Consider the following 24,239-nt stretch of genomic DNA (forward strand, 5'->3'; position numbering starts at 1 on the left):
GTTGTGGAACACGGGCTCAGTAGTGTGGCACGTGGGCTCAGTAGTTGTGGCTCACGGGCTCCAGAGCGCAGGCTCAGTAGTTATGGCACATGGGCTTAGTTGCTCCACAGCATGTAGGATCCTCCTGGGCCAGGGCTCAAACCCATGTCCCCTGCATTCGCAGGTGGATTCTTAAACACTGTGCCACCAGGGAAGCCCCGGGGCAGCTACTTTAAATTGTGGAGTCAGCACAGACAGAGAGAATAGACTTATGGTTGCCAAGGGGGAGGAGAATGGGGGAGGAATGGATTGGGAGTCTGGGGTTAGCAGATGCAAACTATTATATATAGAATGGATAAACAACAAGGTCCTACTGTGTAGCACAGGGAGATATATTCAACGTCCTGTGATAAACCATAATGGAAAAGAACATAAAAAAGAACGTATACATAAATTGTGGAGTCAGTTAAATGCCTCTTTATGGAAAGGGCTTTGAAGCTGACACCCATAAGTTTAGTTGTAGGTGATGGGCAGAGTGCAGGTAAGAGTGTTCTAGAGGAGAACCAGCACATGTAAAGCCTGGAGGAAAGAAAACGCTTGATGTAGTCTAGGAATAGAAGAGAAACTAGTGTGATGAAGCCACTAAAATAAAGGGAAAGATCTCTTTACAGCCCCAGTTCTCAGTAAGTTCTATGAAATGCATCCAGCACCTATGCCAGACTCTAAGGATCATGAGGACTGGGAAGGTGTTTATTTTGTTCACTGCTAGAGCAGCACTTAGCATCCTATAGGTACTTAAATATTTGTTTCATTTATACATGGACAAAGCCAATGTATGATTAGTTTTTTGCTCAGAAACTATAAAAATGCCAAGAAGTGGTTGATTTGCACTAATGCTCTTCTGCCCTGAGGATTGGGGATTTACAGAATCTGTCACTGGAGGGTAGAGTCAGTGAAACAAAGTCTGGGCTAAGAGCTGATTTGTCTGAGTGTAAGCTGTGGTCACAATGTAGTAAAACAGAAACTCAGCCGCCTTTTTATTTCCATTGTTCCCTCTATGGCTTCTTGGGTTTCAACTTCCTCCCCTTTCCAGGAATTCTCGTTTTCTCTTTGTCATAAACACCTGAAGCGTTTACATCAAAATGGCTTTAAAGTGCCAAGTTTTGATGTAATTTTTTTTCTCCCTTCCAGAAAAGCATTCCCATTAACATTTTCTTCTAGAGCTGCAGCTTTTAAGCCTGGTGAGCTTCTAAAAGATGCAGATTCTCTGGGCTCCAGCACAGATCTACTGAATCTACCTCTCCAGGAGGAGGGGCCCAGGTATCAGTGCTTTCAAAGATTGCTGGGGTATTCCCTGGTGGTCCAGTGGTTAGGACTCCATACTTTCACTGTGAGGGTGTGGGTTTGATCCCTAGTGGGAGAACTAAGATCCCGTAAGCCACGCAGCACGGCTGTGTTTATGGAGTACCCAGCATTCCCAATGCATAGTCCAAATCTAAAAGAACACCAGGTTAATCTTGCTTCTAGGGAGCAGAGGCCTAGAGCTTTTTCTATCTCAACTTCTCTTTGTGCCCTGGGATTGAAGCCCTTTTCCAAGATCTGTATGTTTAAGTGCAGTCGAGGGTAACGGGGTACAAAAAGGAGTCCCATATTCCCCAGACAAATGGAGCCTTTTGATTCTAAATTCTTCTTTTTGAGACTCAGTATAGTCTTGCCAGGATCCACTCAAGAAAGGCCACAGGGTGGAACGGAAGGAACTCTGGAAGGGAATCCAAGACTCCTGAGCTCTAGCCTTAGCTTGACTACCAATTTGCTATGTTCTTGGCAAGCCACTTCTCCTTTGTGAGCCTCATTTTCTGTATTTCTATATTATATTTTTCTACATATTTCTGTATATTTTCTATATTTTCAACTATAAAGTAAGGGAGTAGGCTAGAAGAACTCAAAGATCCCTTCCAGCTCTCTGAGTCTAGGATTTTTTCCTGGAAATTTTATACTAAACTTCAGATGGCAGAACACAATGGAAATAAGTATGTGCCAAAATGGATGGACTAATTAGGATCCGTTGCAAAGTTTACCGCCTAATTCTATATGGCTTTCTGTCCTCAGATGCTGATGTTTCAGGATAAGTATTCCTGCTTGTGACTTCTTATGTATTCTACTAATCCCTATAGTTAGAAAGACAAAGACCTATGAGGTCACGGAGGCTACTCACCCACAGCCAGCTACCCTTTGCCATCTTCCCAAGCCCAAGCTGACCTTAGCATTTGACCTCAGCTGAGGGGACAAAAGGAAGTGGTAACTTCCACATCCCTATCAACAGTGGCTGCTACAATTTGTCTTTAATAAAAACAAACAGATAGTACTTAGTGTCCTGAGCTAGAAAAGCCAAACAACACTAAGTCTTAGATTCAGTCCCCTTGGATGCGACCCTCCACATCCAATGATCCAAGGACTCCATTGCAAAACAAGACTGTTTCCTTGAAGTCCCTGACCTCCACTATCTCAGGAAGAATAGAGATTCACTATCATGAAGTTCATGTACCTATTGAAATGGAATTGGCCTATTTATTAGGAGAGAGGATTGAAAAAGTTGAAATTTTGGCAACTAAGGTGTAGTGGACACATTTTTTTTTTTCATATTTGTGATATCCATCACCTCTTCCTTTGATACTTATACTTTACTCTTTGGTAAAGAAGACACTTTTCCCTCAGTCCATGTGCTTTTTGGGTGGGGCTGATACCCCTAACCTTCCAGGAATGGCTGTATGACCTGCACCTGGCCAATCAGAGCATTCCATGCCTCTGGCTATTGTGATTATTTCAAAGATGGGCATATGATCAACTTAGGCCCGGATAATCCAATTCTGGGACTCTTTCTAGAACCATAAAGGAAAGAAGCCTTGTCTCTTTCCACTTGGAGGCTAAACTGGTCAAATGTAAGTCTGGAATTGCTTGTGGCTACATATGCAAGTTAGTAACAGGTGAATGATGTGTGGTTTTCTGTTTCAACTAAGTTTCCTGCTTACTAGGTGCTACACTCACTCATGTTCTTTTAATTTATAAAAGGAAAAATATTAAAAATTTAAGCTTCTTACAATTTAAAAATCTTTATTTAAAAAATTTGGAGCTGCTAAATGTGGGTGCTCTGGGGAAAGCTTTAGTCACCACATCCTAGGTACAGCTCTGAGGGTAGAAAAACATTCTTCTGTGTTGATGCTTTTTGGTGCCTATTTAAAAACTGCATGTGGAGTTTTGTCCAGATCTCAACCCAACCCCATTGTATTCTTCTTCCTGTTTTAAAGGACAATGAACTTTTTCCATTTGGGGTGAGCTGGGGCGATAGAGACATGGATTCTCCACTAGGCTTTTGATTTCCCTGACTTTATTGCTTCCCGATTCTTGAGTCTCTTATCCTTGACTCTCACCTCTGGCAGGCCCTACCCCCTCACTTTCTCTGGTGACCAATGGGATAAATATCCCAGTCTTTGTTATGCTCTGTTACCCAGCTTCATCTCTTAGGCAAGGTTAAATCATCAGATTGATTGAAAATACTCATTTTCTTTGGACTTTTCACAAACAGATTGAATCAAATGTGGCAAGGTGCCTGGGAAAAGCCGCTGACAGTTCCCCCTTAGGACAACTCACTTCCTCTCCTTGTAGTTTACAGTGACTATTTTGTTTGGTAGGCACAGCTAAGGCTCCCCTTTCCCTCCTAGGAATGTCCCAGACCCAAACCTAACTTAGCCAGCTAGAAGAGCTACTTCAGTTTCTTGGCAAATGTGTCGCTGGGAAGGATCACTCCCTATCCCTGTCCCTAAAGCCCTCACAGAACCATATAAGCCGTATAAATGCCCCACCCCATCCCACCCTACTACTAGGCAGACCATTGTGCATAATTTATTGTCAGAGGAAACAGATGCAAATTCCCCCTTCCTGAGGGTATCAGGAAGTAGCCCACTTGGGAGAGAGTCTTAAAAACCTTAAATTCTCTTTAATTCAATTTAATGCTCTCAGAGGCTACCCACAGATCCGAGTGTCAGAACTACTTTTTCTCACCATCTTTGGGTGAGGTGACTGAGAGCTTAAAGTGAAGGATCTGGAGACATCCAAGAAAGGATGACAGAGCAAGGGGATGTGTGGGACAGAAGTGAAATAAACCAGAAGGCAGTAAGTTTATTACAGCTACAATTTCAAAATAGTCATGAAAAATACAATGTTCCAGATACCAATCTAAGTTGTAAATACTCAGTATAGTTGTCCCTTACTATCCACCAGGGATTGGTTCCTCCGCTCCTGCAGATATCAAAATCTTGGGATTTTCAAGTCCCTTACAGTCAGCCCTTACCTTGAATTTTGCATCCATGGATACAGAGGGCCACCTCTATATATTCACCCATTTAATCCTCACAATGACCCTGCGAGGTAGTTACTACACTGCAGCATCCCCATTTTTCATGTGGGGAAATTGAACTACAGAGAAGTAAAGTAACTTGCTCAAGGTCCTGTACCTGATACATGATCGGGCTGGGATGTGAATCCAGGCAATCTGGGTCCAGAATTTTTCTTTTAACCATTACACTGCCTCTCCGTAAAGCTCTGTAGGTTGGCTGACCAGCTGTCCTGGCCTGCCCAGGACTGAGGGTTTTCCCAGATCACGGGGCTTTCAGTGCAAAAACTGGTATAGTCTTGGACAAACCATGATGGTTGATCACCTGTATATAGAAATGTTATCAAAGAGGATATTTCTGTAGTAAATTAAGTGATGCAAAAGCAGCTGAGATAAGGCAAGGTTAAGAGAGAACTTGCTAAAGACAGGAAAGGAATTTTGAAAAGCAGATGAACGCTGGGGCTCTCCTCTCTTTCACTGCCTTAGTTTTGGCCCCTTGCTGTCTGGATGGCTGCTCTAGTTCTGATCTGGTTTCTCATCTTCTTCTCACTCCACCTAAAGCAGCCACCACAATTTTCTGGAGTGTAAATGTGACCAGTCACTCCCTTGCTTACAGCACTCCATTGTATTTAATGACCATTGCATTGCATTCAATGAGCTTGACTTGGGAGGCCCTCCACCGTTGGCCCTCATCTCTCCGTCCCTTTCTCTCAGTGGTTGACATGCTTCTGTGCTTCAGGCATACCAAACAATTTGTATTTCTCCAAAGACACTAGGCTCTTGCCTTGGTGTCTTAGTCTCTTCTAGGAATATTGTTTCTCTTTTCTTTGTCACAAACTCTTAATTTTCCTACAAGACTCCTGGGTTAGGAGCCCCTCCTCTGTGTTCTTCCAACTCCTGGGGTTACTTCCTCTACAGCAGAATTTTCATATTCTTTTATAACTCTCTGTTTATCTGTGACCCCCACTGTACTGTGAAATGCTCTTTTATTTATCTGTAGGTTTGCAATACCTGACACCAAATAATAGTTAATGTAGATTAGGTATAACTGTATATCAAGAACTTTGCATGCATTATCTCATTTAATCCTGATAACAACCTATGAGATGGGTACTGTTATTATCTCTATTTTACAGTTGAAGAGACAGAAGCCCTGAGAGGTTAAATAATTTTCCTTGGATCTCACAGCAAGTAAACAGTAGAAAAAGGATTTGAAACTTGGTGGTCAGATTCCAAAGTCTATACTCTTAACCACTCTGCTAAACTTTCTCTCAAATGGAATGAACCCTTCAGAGTATCCATCGTAGAAAGCTGTTAAGATCAAATAACCTGATGAATGAGAAATGGCTTTGTAAGCTGAAAAGCTCCCATGTCAGAAACTGCTAATTTTTCCCCAGTATCTCTCTTTTATTTCCCTTTCATAATAATATAATTCCTGGTGTTTAGCTAGTCACATAGTTGCCCACAATAATAACTACATTTCCCAGTTTTTCTTGTCACCAGGAATGGCCACGTGATTCTCTCTAGGCCAATATGATGCAAACAGAGCCACATTTACAACTTCTGGGATATGCCTTTAAAGGGACAGAGTGAGTCTCCCCTGTCCTTTTCCCCCTCCTTCTAGCTAAGCTATGGACATGGTGGTGATGAGTCATCTTGGATCACATGGATAAGATAGATGGAGCCTGGGAATTCTGGCATTGTAGAACTCACATACTTACCCTGTGTTGCTTTTGTCTGGATGATTGTGACGGAGAGAAATGAGCTTCTATCTTGTTTCAGCCACTGCTATTTTGGAACGCTGTTACAGCAGCTGAACCTATACTCTAATATAGTCTATTCACAGGAGGAAAGATTATTCTTATTATTCCTGGAGAGTGGCTTTGAGACTGCATGTAGGCTATATCATAAGAACTAATTTTCTCTTCTCAGTAAAAGACATATCACTTAACAAGTTTGCTCAGGTCAAAAACCTAGGAGTCTTTATTTTTCTTCTAAAACAACTTTATTGAGGTATAATTGCAAATGATAAACTGAATATATCTAAGTGTACACTTTGATAAGTTCCCACCTAGGAAACCATCTTAATAATTAAGATAATAAATATATCCATCACCACAAAAGTTATCTAATGCTCCCTTGTAACCCCTTCTTTCTGCCTCCTCCTTAGTTTCCACCACCCCCAATCTACCTGGCAACCACTGATCTTCTTTCTGTCACTTTAGGTTTATTTGCATATTCTAGAACTTTAGATATGGAATCATACAGCATATTACTCTTTCTCGTCTGGTTTCTCTCACTCAGCATACTTATTTGGAGATTACAAATCATCTTTTAAAAAATATTTATTTATTTAAGCTGCACCGGGTCTTAGTTGCAGCACACAGGATCTTTAGTTGTGGCATGCATGTGGGATCTAGTTCCCCGACCAGGGATCGAACCCAGGCTCCCTGCATTGGGGGCACAGAGCCTTACCCACTGGACAACCAGGGAAGTCCCTACAAATCATCTTTGATTCCTCTCTTTATTTCATGGCCAACCCCCTACCCCCAATCCATTCCTTCATTGAGTTCAGTAACCTCTACCTGAATCCAACTACTTCTGTTTACCTCCATCGTCATCATCCTCGCCCAGACCATCAGCATCTGTCTCATGTACTACTGGAGTTGTCTCCTAACTGGTCTCTTTGCTTCAACACTTGCTCCTTCCAATCTATTCTCCACCTAGAACCCCCAATGGTCTCCTTAAAATAGAATCATATCAATCTCTTCAGATCATATCAATCCCCTGTTTGAAATTATTCAATGGCTTCCAATCACACTCAGAATAACATTCTGGGACTTCCTTGATGGCACAGTGGTTAAGAATCTGCCTGCCAATGCAGGGGACACGGTTTCAAGCCCTGGTCCGGGAAGATCCCACATGCCGCGGAGCAAGTAAGCCCATGAGCCACAACTACTGAAGCCCGTGTGCCTAGAGCCCGTGCTCCGCAACAAGAGAAGCCCCTGTAATGAGAAGCCCACACACCACAATGAAGAGTAGCCCCCACTCGACACAACTAGAGAAAGCCTGCGTGCAGCAACGAAGACTCAATGCAGCCAAAAGAAAAAAAAAAAAAAGAATAACATTCTGATCCCTGACTGTAGCTTCCAAGGTCTTTCATAGTCTGGCCCCCTGTCCAACTCTCTGATGTCAACGCCTTCTACCATTCTCCCCATCCAGCCACACTGATGTCTTCCTTTTTTTCTTCAAATATGCCAAGCCTGCTCCCATCTTAAACTCTTTGCTCTTGCTGTTCCTTCTGTCTGGAATGCTCTTTCCCCAGCTCTTTGCATAGCTGTCTAATTCTCATTTTTCAGGTCTCATCTCAAATGTTATGGCCTTCCAGAGAGCTTCCCACACCTAAGGGGCCTCCACCCAGTCAGTTTCTAACCACATTGCTATTTTCTTCTTAATAATACTTGTTAATATATGAAGTTATTTGTTTGCGTGTTTTTTAAAAATAAATTTGTTTATTCTAGCTATTGGAACATACAATCTTTTTTAAAAAAAATATTTATTTATTTATTTGGCTGCGCCGGGTCTTAGTTGTAGCACGCAGGATCTTTGTTGCCGCGTGCAGGATCTTTGTCTTTAGCTGTGGCATGTGGGATCTAGTTCCCTGAGCAGGGATCGAACCTGAGCTCCTTGTATTGGGAAAGCAGAGTCTTAGCCACTGGACCACCAGGGAAGTCCCTGCATGTTTACTGTTTGTCTTTCCCCACTGGAATGTGTGCTCCATGAGGTCAGGGAATTTGTCTCTTGTTAATTGTTATATCCCAAGGCCCTAGATTAGTGCCTAACAGATGTTCAATAAATATTTGTTGAATGAATAAGTAAGTGTATTGTGCATGGATTAGCAGAGCTGAAGGGTAATAGAGGATCACCTTTTAAATTCCACCACTGTGGACTGTTTGAACCTCAGAAGGAGTATATCCCTGTAGTAATGAAGCTTTCAGTGTGAAGTCTGTTTTTGTTTTTTGTTTTCTTTTTAAATAAAAATAACAGAAGCAAGCACAGCATGGTTATTCTCCAGGCAAGTGTCCAAGGACTGAAGACCCTTTAGGGCTTTCATAGACAGTCTTTTCCTGCCATTTTAGAAGCTCTGGAGAGAGAGGAAATATTTATTTTGAAGGCCCAAATAAAAAGGAGATATAGAAACATATTACAGGGACTTCCCTGGTGGCACAGTGGTTAAGACTCCGTGCTCCCAATGCAGGGGGCCCGGGTTTGATCCCTGGCCAGGGAACTAGATTCCACATGCATGCCACAACTAAGGAGCCCACGTGCCACAACTAAGGAGCCTGCCTGCCACGAGTAGGACCCGGCACAACCAAATAAATAAATAGATAAATATTTAAAAAAAAAGGAAACATATTACAGTGGCTGCCGGTACAGAAATGTATAACACATTCTGACAACTTTATGCTCAGGGCGAAGTTTATTTTTTGCTAAATTTGCTTCACTCATGTGGTGTCAAGAATCACCCTGGTCTGGAACTCATGTCTCTCACAGGGCTCTGGTAGAAGTGAATGTGGAAGAATTCCCTGGTGGTCCAGTGGTTAGAACTTGGCGCTTTCACTACTGAGGGCCCGGGTTCAATTCCTGGTCAGGGAACTAAAATCCCACAAGGCACACGGCGCAGCCAAAAAAAAAAAAAAGAAGTGAATGTGAAATGTTTCCATCGTCCAGGACATGCTAGACACTAAAGATAGGAACTTAATCAAAAACTTATGAGTCAGGGCTTCCCTGGTGGCGCAGTGGTTGAGAGTCCGCCTGCCGATGCAGGGGACACGGGTTCGTGCCCCGATCCGGGAAGATCCCACATGCCGCGGAGAGGCTAGGCCCGTGAGCCATAGCCACTGAGCCTGCGCATCCGGAGCCTGTGCTCCGCAACGGGAGAGGCCACAACAGTGAGAGGCCCGCATACCGCAAAAAAAAAAAACAAAAAACTTATGAGTCAAATGAGAAAATCAAGTCTCATAAGAAAGACCAGCAGATGCCCCCAGTGGAAGAATTCACACCCAAAAAACTTCAGGTGATAAAACATTGTAAAGAAATTTTAAAATAATTATGTTCATTATGTTCTAATTATTTTCATTATTAGGCAGAAACATATCACTGCATATCATTATGAAAAAGAAAAGAACATGTAGATTTGAAAGAAGAACAAATAATTTTTTCATTTTTTTAATGTGGTAAAATATACATAATATAACATTTACTATTGTAATCATTTTTAAGTGTACAGTTCAATGCTATTAAAAACATTCATGGGGCTTCCCTGGTGGCGCAGTGGTTGAGAGTCTGCCTACCGATGCAGGGGACACGGGTTCGTGTCCTGGTCTGGGAAGATCCCACATGCCGCGGAGCGGCTGGGCTCGTGAGCCATGGCCACTGAGCCTGCGCATCCGGAGCCTGTGCTCCGCAACGGGAGAGGCCACAAGAGTGAGAGGCCCGCGTACCGCAAAAAACCAAAAATAACCCAAAAAAAACCCATTCATAATGCTGTGTTACCATCACCGCTTTCCATCTCCAGAACTCTTTTCATCTTGTAAAACTGAAACTCTATACCTATTAAACAAGAATTCCCCTTTCTGTCCCTTCCCCCTGGCCCCTAGCAACACCATTCTACTTTCTGTCTTTATGATTTTGACTACTCTAAGTCCCTCATATAAATGGTATCATACGGTATTTGTCTTTTTGTGACTGGTTTATTTCACTTAGCGTAATGTCCTCAAGGTTCATCCATGTTGTAGCATTAGAATTCTAAGTAGAATTAGAATTTCATTCCTTTTAAAGGCTGAATGCTATTCCATTTTACATATATGCCAGCGGTCCCTAACATTTTTGGCACCAGGGACCGGTTTCATGGGAGACAATTTTTCCACAGACTGTGTGGGGTGGGGTGGGGGGATGGTTCAGGCAGTCATGTGAGCGATGGGGAGAGGCAGATGAAGCTTTGCTTGGTCCTCGGCCCTGGGGGCAGGGGACCCCTGGTATATACCACATTTTGTTTATACATTCATTCACTGATGGACACTTGGATTGCTAGTAAGTCTAATGCGAAAAAAAATTTGTTTAAGATAGAAAGCGCCTTGAAAAAGGAATAGATGTAGTCTTGAGAGTCTGAGGAGAGATTATTTATGGTCTGTGTGATGTGATGTAAAAAATTAAAAAATACATAAAGGACGATGTGGCCCGTTTGCTGGACCTTGAAAGACAAACACAACAATGCTAACTACAACTATTTATCGTGTACCTACTGTGTGCATTGTGTTATGCTCGGAGCTTTTCATCCTGATCTTATTTATTCCTCAGAATAACCCTGTTAGGGTTATTCTCATATTAAATGAGGAGACAAACTCTATTGCTATACAACTAGTATATGGAACCAGACATACCTAGGCTCAAGGTAGACCAAACCTTGAATACAGATCTGTCTAGTTCCAAATTCCCTGCCCTTTCTTCTCCTCCACAGATTTTTAGAGTAGGTAAGACATATATTTCTTTCATGTCCAGAAGTCCAATTACTAGTTACTCTTCTGGTTCAAACGCCAGGTACTTTATAGCAGATTCTCAAAATATGGTTTGCAGACCACTTGCACCAGGTCATAAGGGGAGTTTGCAAAAGTGCAAATTTCTGGACCCCATAGCAAAGATTCTAAGTAATTAAGTTTGGGATGAGGATCAGAGAATCTGTTTTGTTTTTTTCTTTAAAGAAACTAATGTGGCCTCGCGTAAGAACCACTATGTCTAGAAGGTCTTCCAGGAGTGTTCAGTAGAAATAAGTTCTTTGGGAGAACACTTCAACTAAGCCTTCTGGTCTTCTCCACACTGCCATGCCTGAAGCTCAGGCTGACTCTCTCATGCCGATTCTCTCATGCCTGACAGCACAGGGACTCGCTGAAGGCATGAATGACTTAAGAGGTTTTGGCCTGATCTACATACATCTCAATTTAGCAGCACTAATTAAGCTATTTGTCAAAATGCTTAAAACCATACACGAAATCTGCGCGTTGTGCTGTGTTTGGAAGGATGTGGAGAAACAGGGCAGGCCTATAGCTCACGTGGGGAAGATGTACTCTGAATCGGAATCCTGGTTATATCAGAGGCTGCCGGCGCTGGAGAATGTTGGAAAACCGAGCAGCCAGACTCATGCGCAGGCGCAGAAGGAAGGGGGACAATCAAACCGTCAAGGAGCGCCCTTCCCCCATCCTCTTTCCGGCCTTCTCCCACTGCGCAGGCGCAGGAGTGAAGCAAGATGGCGGCCCCCGTGGATTTGGAGTTGAAGAAGGTAAAAGAGGGTCTTGAGCAGGCAGAGACTTTTTCTTTAGAAGCTAAGGGGACTGTGGACAAGAATATCGAGTGAGACTCGAGTCCTTCGGAAGGCTCCAGGGAAATGGGGAATGGTTTCCCAGAGTCCTGAGGCGGGACAGGGTCTCTTTAGGCTGGAGTCGGGGGCGAGCTGCTCTTTGCTGGGTAAGAGCCGGTTGCGCTGGGCCTGGTTAAGTCTAACGGGCCGATAGCTGTTCTGTTCCCTTGTTCCGAGTTCCAGAGACCTTTCGTTGAGCTTGGAGTTTTCAGTTCCATAGTGAGGCCTGAAGTGAGCGTTTCCAGCTGGAGCCCTTTGAGACGGCTGCCCGAGCTGAGGCATCTAATTCTGCATTCTAATTTGCTTTGAAAAAATCCAAGTCCAACCTGTTTTTTAGGCCACTTCTTCAATCCCATACCTTGTAAGGTCGCTACATATAGTTCAGTTAGGTATTCTCATAGCAGTGTTCATCTTAGGGCTTTGGTCTCAGCTCCCCCCCGCCCCCGTTTTTAAAGACTTGTCAAAAAAGAAACAAAGTTTTCCGGATAAAATCGGTATCAGAAGGAATTGGGTTTCTCTTTTCAAACAGTTGCCTATAAATGTGTTGTTACTCAGGAACGTTTTCGCAGCTTAAGAGTTGTCGGAATTCCTAGACTTTACCTACTTTAAACCTATACTTTTCTAGAAAAGGAAACAGTTTCAGAAAAGACTCAGACCAAGGTTGGGACTAGAATCCAGTATTCTCTGCCTTACTTCCCACCTTTGAAGAGCAAATTTTACTTAAGGCTGTCTCCTGGTCAACCTCTGCATAAGAAATAGGACAGCTGAAATAGCTTTTCCACCTAATAAATGAAGCTGTTTATTATTGCTCTGAGGATTTATGTGTGTGTGTGTCTTGCTTCTTGTTTGAAACTTGTACCTTTAGTCCTTATGTGGTCTCTAGTGCTATAATATCTTAGCATTAACAATATGCTAGTTTCCTTAGCAAACTGCGTCTTAAAGTGTTATAAAAGTTTACCTTTTTTTTCTGTTAAAAGTTCAAATTTAAGTTAGGCTTTAGTGAAAGAGCTAACAATAGAGTACAGCTGTGAATGGTCTTACAGCTCAGTATTATTTGAATTTGTTGCTAGGAGACCTGTGGACAATGAATGCAAACTAAGAAAATGATTACAGACTTAAATTGGGTAGTTTTGACAACCATTGAAATTAATTGAAAAAAAAAAACTTGTTTAAAGGTCTCCTAATATCTTTATAAGATTTTTTTTTTTGGCGGGGGCCGGGGCGGGGGCGGCAGGTGGAGACTAGTAGGAAAGTTTAGGCACTTCCTCTCTCCCAAAATGAATCTTTTGAAACCTTACTAGTCGGTGAAAACAAAGTGAGAATAAAAATTAAGTAGTAGCTTTTGCTGTGTATTGCAGCCGCAAATGTTATTATTATTATTTTTTTTTAATTAATTAATTTATTTATTTATTTTTGGCTGCGTTGGGTCTTCGTTTCTGTGCGAGGGCTTTCTCTAGTTGTGGCAAGCGGGGGCCACTCTTCATCGCGGCCTCTGTTGTTGCGGAGCACAGGCCCCAGACGCGCAGGCTCAGTAGTTGTGGCTCACGGGCCCAGTTGCTCCGCGGCATGTGGGATCTTTCCAGACCAGGGCTCGGACCCGTGTCCCCTGCATTGGCAGGCGGACTCTCAACCACTGCGCCACCAGGGAAGCCCCGCAAATGTTATTATTAAGGCATAAATTTGAGAGCATATGAAAGTCATTCTAGGCACTTCATGAGTATCTAAGAACCTTTTATCTTTGAGTAAGGGTACTCAAGTGTCAAATTTGGCTTGGTATGTGCGTATGAAGATCATGATGCAATTCTTCTACCAATGCTTTGAAATTCTTGTCTTTCTTTTAAAATATTCATTTTCTGAATATTACTGTAGATAGTAGAATAGAAAGATTCCTGAACTAGAGGTAAGAAGAAAGGGATTTAAGTACTTGCTTTTCCACCTAGTAGTTGTTCAGCCCTGTGCAAGTCATTTATATCTCTTTAAAACATTTAGTTAATTTGTAAACTGTGGTGGTGAAACTGCCATCCTTAACTCAGGATTATTGAAAAGAGTAAATGAGACATTTATTATATCTGTCAGTATTCTCATATTAATATTCACATGTTAATATTTCAAACAAATGTGGGAAAGTACTTTACACCTAGTTGTGTAATACAGATGTAGTGAGTTGTTACACTTATGTTTCTTGTTTTGGACCTCTGGGTTTCATCCTGTGACTGTTGCATTTAGTGCTTTTATTACTCCTCGGATACCTGCTACTTGATATGGTTATTATTTACCTTTGTTCTGCTTCAAATAGGTTGCATCTTCTGAGAACTGAGTAAATTCAGTACAGTTGACCCTTGAACAACACTGGTTTGAACTGCGGGGATCCAGTTGTATGCAGATTTTTAAAAATAGAAAATACTAGAGTACTACACGATGTGTAGTTGGTTGAATCCACTGGTGTAGAACCAAGGATACAGAGGAACTGCTGTATAGGTACTGCCACCTATAAATTATACTTGGATTTTCAACTGCACGGAGGGTCAGTGCCCCTAATCACCGGATTGTTCAAGAGTCAAATGTATTTAGCATAGTGGCTTGATTGTTTACAATTATATTGATTTTTATTGATGTTTGCTGTGGTAAATTTCACAGCTTTGTCTCTGGTTAGCAGGCTTTATTTTAATATATTTAGATTTGACTTAAATGTTTCCTGTAAAATGTTGCACCTACTAAATCACGGACTTATTTTTTAGGCCTTCACAGAGCTTCAAGCCAAAGTTATTGACACTCAACAGAAGGTGAAGCTTGCAGACATACAGATTGAACAGCTAAACAGAACGAAAAAGCATGCACATCTTACAGATACAGAGATTATGACTTTGGTAGATGAGACTAACATGTATGAAGGTGTAGGAAGAATGTAAGTAAAGTATATCCTTAAGGGGGTTATCTTGAAAGAGGTTTGTCTGAACTAAATCAGAATTTGTTCACTTTACAACTTGCATTAAAGTATCATAGTAGCTTTAAAGATCATCTAGTCAAATATCTTCTTTTTTTTTAAAAATGAGAAACTGAACTCCAGATAGTATGTTTAATTTTAAACTGTGGAGTACATTTTAAAAATATTTATTCCTTGTTCTTCTCTCCATGCTTAGGTACTTAAGTGTGTAACTTCAATGATAAAGATATGATTTGTTGTGAAAAGATGTTTATGGTAGTTTCATGTGTGAAGATTTATTTAAGTAGTTGTAGTTTTAACTTCCCCTTCCCTACCTAGTTATTAGTAGTCACACAAATCATAAATCTTTTAGATGTCTGATCAGGTTGTAAAATAAAAATAAACATTCAGTTGTGATTTAAATATACTCATTCTGTCGAACATGAGAACTCTAGTAAATCAACTTACCTTTTGTTTGTTCTAATTATTATATATGATTAACCTCCTACACTTCACTTTTTTTCTTTTAAAAAAATACATTACCCTTCTGAGAGAGAATCTGCTTCATGTTCTCTAAGCAGTAAATAGGAATGGAAAACCCCTTAACTACAGGTCACATTCCATTACACTGAGCTAAAAGGAGACTATTTTTTTTTTTTTTTTTTAGGTGGGGGAGGTACAGGAGGAGGGTTTTTCTGGAATTTGGTCTCTGAGTATTACTTAGTAAGTGGACCATTTCTTAAGTTTGGAGCTCTTTTAGTTGGAAAGGAATTTGACCTCAGTCTAGGATGACTTGTTTTGTGATTGATTTGAAGGAAGCATGGCATGTGTAACGTTTAGTGATGACTTTAGAATGACATCATGAGAAATAGACCCTGCTCATGACTAGCTAATCCATATCTTTCTGGAAAAGAGATTGATTGTGATAAACTGTTCTTCTGATTTGCTTTCTCAGAATAAACAGTATACCACAAATAAATTTTATTGCTGAAGTTCATGTTTTTCATTTTAGCTTGTTTTAAAAGGAAGATAATCCCAATTTGAGAGTTTGTTACTGGGACACAAAAGAATTGGGATGAGAACAAAGTAGAACCCTTGAATATGTGTCTGTGTAGTATGAAGTGCATTGTTGGCATTCACTACAGGATAATTTTATCTTTAGTTTGAATATCCTTAGGTCTTAAAACAGTAATGATAGCTTTTCTAGCATGCTTGTTGATATGTTGCACCTGGATTTCACATCATTACATTAGCCTTTGTTTGCAACAGCTAAAGAATTTCTTTTTCCAAAACAGAAAAACTTTTCTCTTTGGCCTTTTGATCTACAGTGAAGTTTTAATTTTTAATTAGAATACTTGCATTTATTAAACATTCTGCAGAAATGATAGGAAGTTGCTTTTTTTGCATACTGCCCAAAGTGCTACATATGGGTTGTATTCACAAAGAATTTTAGAGTTTAAAGGCTGAGATATGGTTTTAAATTTGACTTTTGTGCTTTCTGCATCTCACTGGGATTTGTAGGGGCATGTAAGGTAAGTACTGTTTGTTGTTGGCTAGAGTATTAGTGCCCTCAGGAAGAAAAGACTTGCTGAGTATTAGTCTGGTCATGAGGATGTTCTTTTTCTTGATGCTAAACCTGAAATATCTATTTCTGAATTTATAGTCTTGAGTAATTTTGAATTGTGATTCACTTCTTTAATTCTAGTGTTTACCTTAATTTGTCTTTTCTTTTCCTTTTTGAATATTATTAGGGAATTCTAATTAGAATACTAATTCTTCTCAAACTTTTTTTTTTTTTTTTTTTGCGGTATGCAGGCCTCTCACTGCTGTGGCCTCTCACCGCTGTGGCCTCTCCCGTCGTGGAGCACAGGCTCCGGACGTGCAGGCCCAGTGGCCATGGCTCACGGGCCCAACTGCTCCACGGCATGTGGGATCTTCCCAGACTGGGGCACGAACCCGTGTCCCCTGCATCGGCAGGCAGACCCTCAGCCACTGCGCCACCAGGGAAGCCCTCAAACTTGTTTTAAAACCAAGAATTAGGGGCTTCCCTTGTGGCTCAGTGGTCAAGAATCCGCCTGCCAATGCAGGGGTAACAGGTTCGAGCCCGGTCTGGGAAGACCCCACATGCCGTGGAGCAACTAAGCCCATGTGCCACAACTACTGAGCCTGTGCTCTAGAGCCCGTGAGCCACAACAACTGAGCTGGCATGCCACAACTACTGAAGCCCACGCACCTAGAGCCTGTGCTCTGCAACAAGAGAAGCCACCGCAGTGAGGAGCCCGCGCACTGCAATGAAGAGTAGCCCCTGCTCGCCGCAACTAGAGAAAAACTGGCGCGCAGCAGTGAAGACCCAATGCAGCCCAAAATAAATAAAGTTATTAAAAAAAAAAGGCACCAAGAATTATGAAATCTAAAACATTACATTTTTGTTTTAGAACCTGCAATAGATTTTTGCCATTGCTGAAATTCAGGCCTCATTGCATCTTGCCTGGACTAAGAAAGCAAGCTTCATTGTGTCTTGCCTGGACTGAGAAGCTATAGCTTCTTTTTTTAAAAAATATTTATTTAATTTATTTATTTGGTTGTGCCGGGTCTTAGTTGCGGCAGGCAGGCTCCTTAGTTGTGGCTCAAGGGCTCCTTTAGTTGTGGCACATGTGCTCCTTAGATGCGGCCGGTGGGCTCCTTAGTTATGATATGTGAACTCTCAGTTACGGCTTGCATGTGGGGTCTAGTTCTCTGACCAGGAATTGAACCTGGGCCCCCTGCATTGGGAGCATGGAGTCTTAACCACTGCACCACCAAGGAAGTCCTGAAGGTATAGCTTCTTGAACTGTTCTTTCTGCCTTTATTCTGTTGGTCCAAAAGCTTTCTTCGCACATCTGCCAGACATCTGCCAGAGTTGATCATGTCATTATTTCTCATAAAATCCTCTGTTCACCCTTGGTTGCCCACGGAATAAAATCTAAACTTGGTAGCCTAGCATTCACAGTCATTCATAATCTGTTCTTAATTTACCCTTCTAGCCTCAAATCCCACCACTTTCTCTTCCCAGGCTGAGGATAGCACATAAATTTCATCTCATGGACTTACCTCCTTCCATTGGTTTTGAGTTATCTGTTGAGAAGGAGTTTGAGTCTCATGTGGACTTAAACATGCTCTAATTGATCAGCGAGGTCTGTCATGGGCTGAGGGTAGAAGAGTAGTAGCACATGTACCCAAAATTGTTATCCCTACCCTTGCCACATGGGTTTCCTCACACATGCCATGTTTTTGTGCTTTCTTGATTTTGTGCCTTCTGTCCTTTTTGGCCTGCAGTATCCCACTTTCCCTTGTGAAATTCTCACCTTTCAAGACGTAGCTTATCTTCTCGGAAGATTTTTCCATCTTGCCTGGCAGATTTACTTACACTTTCCTGGAGGATACCAGAGCTTTTGTTCCTCTAGCTAGTAGAGCACGTGGGTGGCAGTATGAGGGTAGGGGGCAGAACTTGATTGAGTTTGAAATGGTCTGGTTTTCCCAACTAGATTGTCAGCTCTGTGAGACCATATACATATTTATCTTTGTTTCCTCAGTTCTCAGTATAATGTCTGGCACAAAATAGGTGTTAAATGCGTGTGGATTTGAATTGAATATGATTCTCTCGCCTAAAATAACCGCATTTTCTTTTGGTTCTTTAGAAAGAAAATGTTTAGGAAGTGTCAGAGACTTAAGAATTGGAGTTTATTATGCTTTTAAAATATATGATTCAGTAAAGGTGAAATTTTAAAAGTAACATATATTTTGACTAAGGTCAAAGGAATTGTTTCTGACCAAAATTATGTCCTTTGATATGACAGAATTAATTCTTTATTAAATCTATTGAGAAGGTTGACAAATTCTACATTTCAACCAGTTGCAGAGATAGTCAGAACTGACAATATAGAAAAACCCAAGCCTTTAGGATTATGCTGAGGGCAGTATAATTTTTGGAGAATAAAAGCTATTCTGTGCAGAATAATATCAATACAATTGTATATTTAATCTTACTCATCCTCACATAAGATGGAAGTCAGATTTTTCATTTTAGGGTGTGTATTTAGGTTACCAAATCATTTCAAGCCCAGATGCCTTTCCCAGTCATAAGCATGGAGAAAACTGGTACTGTTAAATACCCCTTATATATGGCTATTTTTGGTTTAAAACAAGGAAAATCAGGCTACAGGGTAAGAGATGATGAATTGCTATATACTGTAAGCTCTGCATATTCATTGCTCAAAACTATATTCTATCCAGTCTCTTGGCATGTTGCCAGCACATTTTAGTTCTCTTACTTCATATTCTTTGGAGAGGCTGTTATGTAGCCTGATACTACTACCACCAATTTCTAGTTTTGCTACTTAAGCTGTTTGTGAGCTGACCTCACCGTACCGCTTTAAGAACTATGATGAAAGTTACAACTGTGGCATGATCTGTCTGAATAGTTGGAAGTGTTTGTCTTCATCTTTCTAGCATGCAAGGAGGGAACAGATCTCAAATAAATATTACATGAATGTTTCTTGTATTTTTTTTTTTCATGAATAAGAACCAGCTTGTAATCGTTTATGGGAGTTTTCTTCCTTTTTCCTTTGCACAGTAGAAGATAAGAGTATTTTTTAAAATTAGAATTACATTTGAAAGAACACATAAATGACATTTAGTCATGCTGGTGTTTGAAAGGCCCATCATCAGAATAAAGGTCAAATTTATTTTTATTAACAATAGGTATGATCCAGACCCTGATTTGATATTAGGTACATTATTCTAATATCCTTGTGCTTGAACATTACATAAATAACATTTCTTCTTTCCAAAAGAGATAAATTAGGCTTTTTATTTTTTTAATATGGGAGGAACTTGAGTAGATTAGCCTTTGAGAAGAATGATTAGTGCCTTTTTAAAACTTGAACCTAACTAAAAATAACTTTGTACCATATTTAAACTAATTTAGAGGTATGCCACCATTCTGTGGATATTTTTTTACATTTAAGGAACTAAGAATGAACAATGGTATAAATCTACCAACTAGATAAGTGTCTAGCAATGTAGAAATTGCTGTTTGGGAGCGGTGTTGCTATTTCTACTTGTTGAAGTAATTTGATGGTTGATCTCTAATGGTTGAAAGTTCCAGAAGTATAAAACTTAAGATAAATGTGGCACAGGTAGAAAATGAAAACAGTAGGTATATTTCTGATAGGTAACAAAATTTAAAAAAAAATCTAAATAATCGAGCAACTTTTCAGCTAATTAGGATGTAGAAATCTGAACTCTTTGTGACAGTTTGGTTGAACTGCCCTTTGCTTAAAATGTCATGTTGGTTTTGTTGTGATTTTAATTGTTAGTTTGAATGTTGACTTGTAATTTGAGTTGTGACATTTAGAAAAGCCAAGATGAAACATTTGCAGTTGCTCTAGGTTTAGCTATGTTAAATATTAATCAAAAGGGGTATAATCATGCTACCTCAAGTTTTGCAACCATTTTACAATTTCATATTGATGTAGAGTTGGTATTCCAGTCAATTCAAGGTCATTTTAATTTTATTTACTGTTTACAATTTTAAAAATTTAAAAAAATTTTTATTTTATTTTTGGCTGTGTTGGGTCTTCGTTGCTGCATGTGGGCTTTCTCTAGTTGTGGCGAACGGGGGCTACTCTTCATTGCGGTGCTTGGGCTTCTCATTGTGGTGGCTTCTCATTGCTGTGGCTCCTCGTTGCGGAGCACGGGCTCTAGGCGTGCAGGCTTCAGTTATTGTGGCTCGCGAGCTCTAGAGTGTAGGCTCAGTAGTTGTGGCACACGGGCTTATTTGCTCTGCGGCATGTGGGATCTTCCCGGACGAGGGCTCGAACCCTTGTCCCTTGCATTGGCAGGCAGATTCCTAACCACTGCGCCACCAGGGAAGCCCCTCGAGGTAATTTTAAAGCTGAAGATATAGTTGTACTATATTTCATTCCTAATAAACAACATATCTTGGTGTAGTAAATATTAAGTATTATTGATATTATAGTAATAATGGTTTTATATTGTTGTTCTCACTAGAACCAAGTTTAGATATTTTATTTAATGCTTACTGTAGGAGAAAAAAAAATGCAGACTACTTTTGGTGTGAGAGCCACACAGCAAATTCGAATTTATAAGCTCCTTTTACTCCCTTTGAAAGTATTAATCTGTAGTTTACAGTAGAGAAAATGAAGCAAAGATAAAATAATTTTCAAAGGTAGGAGGAAATTTTTATAGTCATTTTTTTAGATTTTATTTTAAAGGAAGAGGAGTTTTGATGTTGAGCTGCTTTTCCTAATAGAATGTGATCCAGCCTTCTTGTGTTTTTATACAGAGCCATATAAAGTCACGGCTTTCATTGCTCAGAGTCCTAAGGGGGAAAAAAACAACTTTTCCTGGTGTGCAGGGAAAAATGACTTCAGTTTTGTTGATGCTGAGTATGTATATAACTCCAGTTGGGCATAGTCTCCTCTTCCACAGATGTGGTACTCTAGGGAGAGGAGATTTTTGAGTAATAGTCTTAATTTCTGTAAGCTGTCAGTGATTTAAAAACTTGGTGTTCGTTATAACTGTGATTACTGCTGTGTAGAATGACATCACTGGTTTTATGGCAGGGGAAGTTAACAAACATTTGCGTAGGAATTACATAGTCATTTTTCTTCTGCAGAAGAATACTTTTAATAATTCTTTCCCTTCTTGCCCTCCCATGTTCTCCAGAATCCAAACAATCTCACTGAAACACAGGAAATTAATTTCAAAAATGTGTCAATTAGGGGTTTATTGTAAGAAAAGAAAAAGAAGTCTGTTACACTTACCTTTGGATGTACAAACATGCTGAAATAAAATTTTTATTTAATGTGTCTTTGTTGTAAGGTTGCTTAGTTTAGGCTAGAACTTGTTTAAATGTAATTGATTCATTTTGTTATCATTACTTGGAGAAGTTTCCTTGTACATTTCCTGACATCAAAAGGCCTGACTTTTTTTTTGATCTGCTTTTGTTGCATGAAAGTAGCAATTAATCAACAACACAAGAGGATAATGCAGTGTATTCCAATTGGTGATAAGCAAGAATTAATGTAGTTAACTGAGGGAAGGGTAAAAAAAATTACCTTGTTGTTCCTATGTAAATAAAAATAAAGGTAGCAGTAATCTTGAACTTTGTTACTTTGTCATTGGGGATTTGGGTGCTGTAACTGACTTAACACTGGCTGAATTTCTCTGAAGTGAAAAACAATCAATTTTAAGCTGTACCAAGAATTTTGTGATTTTAGCTGCCACTTATCTCATAGTGGCACATTTAGGAACAACTTGCTATCTAATCTGTTTGAGAGAGGACTGACATGTTCATGTCAAGGAACATAGTCTGGGACTTCCATGGTGGCGCAGTGGTTAAGAATCCACCTGCCAATGCAGGGGACATGTGTTCGAGCCCTGGTCCCAGAAGATCCCACATGCCACGGAGTAGTTGAGCCCGTGTGCCACAACTACTGAGCCTATGCTCTAGAGCCCGTGAGCCGCAACTACTGAGCCCGCATGCCTAGAGCCCGTGCTCCACAACAAGAGAAGCCACCGCAATGAGAAGCCCGCGTACCACAGTGAAGATTAGCCCCCGCTCGCCGCAACTAGAGAAAGCCCGTGAGCAGCAACGAAGACTCAGCACGACCAAAAATTAAAAAAAAAAAAAAAGGAACATAGTCTGCTTAATGAAACACCCAAAAGGAACTCAGAAAAAATATTGACTTAAAAGGTAAGAGTCAGTCCATATACATGAATACACACTTGGTAATGACTTATTGGTATTCTTTTCTTTCTTATTACTTCTATCAGGAATTGCTGTGAATTGCAAATATCCTTTGCCCAGATGGATTAATTAGGATTGCAGTGTGTTGCATGCAGCATTAGTGCCTGTGGTTTTGTGAAGAATGTATACCCACTTTAATTTTAGACTTCAGGTTTGAATGGACATGTCTGGGAGAATGTTATCTCATTGTTCTGGCCAGAAACTCTCATTATCAACTCTTGTTCTAAGATCAGTTACCTTGAAATGGACCAGATTACTTGGAAGACACTATCCCTTTGGCTTTGAAGAGGACTAGAATATTCTTTATATCAAAATCTGCACAGCAGCAGGAGCCCAGTATTGAAAATGTATCTCTAAATAGATAAGAGCATAACTGCCCTAAGCCAAGCCTTTTACATTGTTTGGCTCAGGGTAAAAAGATTTGGACCACAATATGCATCCTGTATGTGTGCGTCTGAGTCTTTTGCATTTGTGCCAAAATATATTTATATTTCTCTGTGACTTTCTGCTTTTGTACCAAGAGTACTCTGTTTGTGTCCTTCAGTACTCATTGGATAGTAATTTTTTATTATCCATTGGTTCTCATTTATCCAATGTTATATTTTAACCTACTAGGAAAATAAAGATCACATCTTGGAAAAAGTTGTAGCATAGCTTGATGCTTATGTGTGGAAATGTTTGGGGTTTGATGAGGCCAGAGTAAAAGTGGTAAACATCAGAGGTGATTATTTACCAGAATGCTTAGAATACCAAGTAGTCACCAAAAATAAATGTCATGTTTAAAATAGATTAACATACTACTGTTTCTATTTCAAGAGTAATAGTTTGATTTAAAAATACACAGTGATTTTTAATTAGTACAGATTGAACCTATCAGTATGTGAGTTACTCATCTAGAACAAGGAATGTTTGCATGGAATTGGGTTCCTGAGGGGACCATGATTTTTTAAATAATTATAGTGAATTCCCAGTCCTCATCTTATTTGACTTAGCAGTAGCATTTAGTCCAGTTTATCTTTCTTTCCTTGATGCACTTTTTTCCTGTGGCTTCCAGGATACCACCTCTTGGTTTTCCTCCTATTTCACTGGCCATTCCTTCTCAGTCTCCTTTACTGTTTCCTTTTCTTTCCCGTTTCCAAATATTAGATTGATCTTGGGCTCAGCTCAGCCTTTGGATTTTTTTCTCTTTTCTTGTATATACTCAGTTTCTTAGTGATCTCATCCAGGCTTATCTCTCCCCCCCACCCCGTACGCGGGCCTCTCACTGTTGTGGCCTCTCCCGCTGCGGAGCACAGGCTCCGGACGCGCAGGCTCAGCGGCCATGGCTCACGGGCCCAGCCGCTTCGCGGCATGTGGGATCTTCCCGGACCAGGTCACGAACCCGCGTCCCCTGCATCGGCAGGCCAACTCTCAACCACTGTGCCACCAGGGAAGCCCCAGGCTTATCTCTTTAAATGCTTTTTTATATACTGACAACTCCCAGAGTTTTATCTTAGGTTAGAACCCTTCCTGAACTCCAAGTTGCATATATCCACCTGCCTCCTTTACATCTGCATTTGATGGTCTAATAGGCATTTCAAAACTGACTTGACCAAAATAAAATTCTCATTAGTTACAAATTAACCAGTTCCTCCTTCAGTCTTTCTCATTTCAGCAAATGGCTTTTCTTTCTCTCTCTCTCTCTCTCTCTCTTTTTTTTAAGGCAGTTGGAATGATGGTG

General features: G+C 40.5%; 1 protein-coding gene across 1 annotated transcript in view; it reads left to right on the plus strand.

The window, feature by feature from the left end:
• Window positions 1–11,601: 11,601 nt before the first annotated feature.
• Window positions 11,602–24,239, plus strand: part of PFDN1 (prefoldin subunit 1) — a 63,056-nt gene continuing 50,418 nt past the window's right edge. The window contains exons 1-2 of the mRNA XM_082620609.1: window positions 11,602–11,705; window positions 14,522–14,688. Coding sequence (XP_082476735.1) covers window positions 11,673–11,705; window positions 14,522–14,688 — 200 coding nt within the window. The 5' untranslated portion in view covers window positions 11,602–11,672. The remainder of the gene's footprint in view (window positions 11,706–14,521; window positions 14,689–24,239) is intronic.

Source organism: Mesoplodon mirus (assembly GCF_964341445.2).
Source record: "Mesoplodon mirus genome assembly, chromosome: 5".
Lineage (NCBI taxonomy): Eukaryota > Metazoa > Chordata > Mammalia > Artiodactyla > Ziphiidae > Mesoplodon > Mesoplodon mirus.